The 2,264-nt window shown below is 38.3% G+C and overlaps 1 protein-coding gene across 1 annotated transcript; it reads right to left on the reverse strand.

Annotated features, from left to right (window-relative positions):
• Nucleotides 1-280: 280 nt before the first annotated feature.
• LOC143768855 (olfactory receptor 5G9-like) lies at nucleotides 281-1,213 on the reverse strand. The gene has a single exon (XM_077257479.1). It carries the CDS (start codon nucleotides 1,211-1,213, stop codon nucleotides 281-283), a length of 933 nt encoding a protein of 310 aa, XP_077113594.1.
• Nucleotides 1,214-2,264: the final 1,051 nt, after the last annotated feature.

Here is a 2,264-nt window from a genome sequence, read left to right on the forward strand (position 1 = left end):
AAATATTACAAATCCGGCGATCGTAATCCAAACCGAACATTGAAATATTTGCTCACCTCTACAAAGCAGTTAAGTAGAACGATTAGTAATTAATTAAAAAATATAATAGCTCAAAAAATATATTTTCAATATTTCATTTGATCTCTACAGTTACATCCCAATCATTTAAGTCTTGGCATTTTGGATTTGGACTAAATTACGATCTGTGCACCTAACAACATATTATATTGCATATGCTGAAATTAAAATGGAAAAATAAAAAATTAACAGAAATAATTCATCAGAATTTTTTCTTCGGTACAAATATATTCTTGATACTGGACTTTACCTCTTTGTTTCGTAGGCTGTATATAAAAGGGTTTAAGAGAGGAGCAATAACTGTGTACAATAAAGAGACAACGCTGTTTTGTCCAATTCTAGATTTTAACCTGGGTCTAAAGTACATAAAAATTGCCGAACCGTAAAATATTGTAACAACTATTAAGTGAGAGGAGCAGGTTGCAAAAGTTTTTTTCTTGCTGGATGTGGAACGAAGTTTTAGAATTTTTGAAATGATCTCCACATAGGAAATTATTGTTACTGTGAATGAACCAATTACAAGACAGCCGCCAATCACAAATATCACAAGTTCATTAACCCAAATGTCCTGGCAGGAGAGATCTAGGACGGGTGGAACATCGCAAAAGAAATGGTCTATCTCAATTGATCCACAGAACGGTAATGAAAAAGTGAATGTTGTGTGAATTAGAGAATTCACTGCAGCAACGACGTATGATCCCAGTATGTGCTGGATACAGACCACTTCACTCATAATCACAGTATACAACATTGGGTGACATATGGCGTTATAGCGGTCATAAGCCATGGCTCCCAGCATACAGCATTCTGTTCCACCCAACAGCAAGAAACAATACATCTGTATAGCGCAGCCAGAGAAGGAGATGGCGTTACATTCTGGCCATAGACTGGACAACATCTTTGGGACGGTACACGAAACATATAGTATTTCCAAGACAGAAAAGTTAGCAAGAAAAAAATACATTGGAGTGTGGAGGCTCAGACTAAGCTTGTATGCAAGGATTATAGATAGGTTCCCACACACAGTGATGATGTATGTACATAAGAAGATCGGAAAAAAGAAGGCTTGATTCCCAATAACTCCAGAAAATCCCAGAAGAATAAATCCTGTTATCATTGTGTGATTATTATTCATTTCATCTCGTTTTCTAGAACATAAACAAAAATAATGAAATCGCAAATATTTAACTAATCTACTATGTTTTTTTAAACAAATAATTGAATATAATATGACCAATCAAGGTGGTAAAACTTTTCCGGTACATAACCTTTAGACTGTTTGATGAGTATTGCTCCTGTAGATTGTGTATCTCAACAAATTGCTGGGATTGCTTGGGGGAGAGAGAAAAACAACTGAGTGGGCCTCTAATCAGAAACCCTGATTACAACTTTGGCGACACAGTGATATTGCCACCGTACTGTGACATATAGTGGTGGATACCAGTCTTGCAGAACATACAAGTGATCAAACTACAGTTACAGATGGTGACTTACAGCTGACGTGCTTTCTGACGTAGTCATTCATTTTTCACATCTTCCATCTGGCCCAGACCAACATGGCAACTTCTTCAGCCTTGGCTTGCGGGCAGAAATTTGATCAAAGACATATTTTACTTCTTATACTTCCTGCACCTTCCCATCTGTTTCCGACCTGCACAAACTACTCTCCTGCTGCCACCACAATACTGAGTTGCTGCTGCCATTTGTTTCCATATTACTGCATCTGTTGTTTGGCACAATAACAGCGCTGTTCTTACTGCCCCACATAATAATGTCCACCACTGTGCCCCTTACATAGTAATAATGCCTCCTTTGTGACCTCTAGATGGTAAAATTGCCCCTATAATATATTAATGCACTGTGCAAATGCCCTAGAAAACAGTATCCACATTTTGCCCCTTTGGCGGATACAATACTTTGAGTGCCCTTATAGCAAAAAAGTGTCTTAAGTGTCCACTTAACATTTAATAATGTTCACTGAGTCCCCCCATGTACAGCTCCTCTATACACAGTATGGTGGTACCACAGCTCCACTATGCACAGTATGATGTCCTCACTACTCCCACAAAACACAGTATAATTGTCATGTCGGACGCTGTTCAGACCAGGTCGTCCAACAGACAGCGGTAATTCCGCTTTTGACCACTATTTGCTCATTGGCGTCTGCTAGATTTTATCTAGCTGTT

The sequence above is a fragment of the Ranitomeya variabilis genome, chromosome 4 (genome assembly GCF_051348905.1).
Source record: "Ranitomeya variabilis isolate aRanVar5 chromosome 4, aRanVar5.hap1, whole genome shotgun sequence".
Classification (NCBI taxonomy): Eukaryota; Metazoa; Chordata; class Amphibia; order Anura; family Dendrobatidae; genus Ranitomeya; species Ranitomeya variabilis.

Excerpts from the sequence above, each read along its gene's own strand:
- LOC143768855 (XM_077257479.1), bottom strand. The coding sequence starts at position 1,213 with ATGAATAATAATCACACAATGATAACAGGATTTATTCTTCTGGGATTT.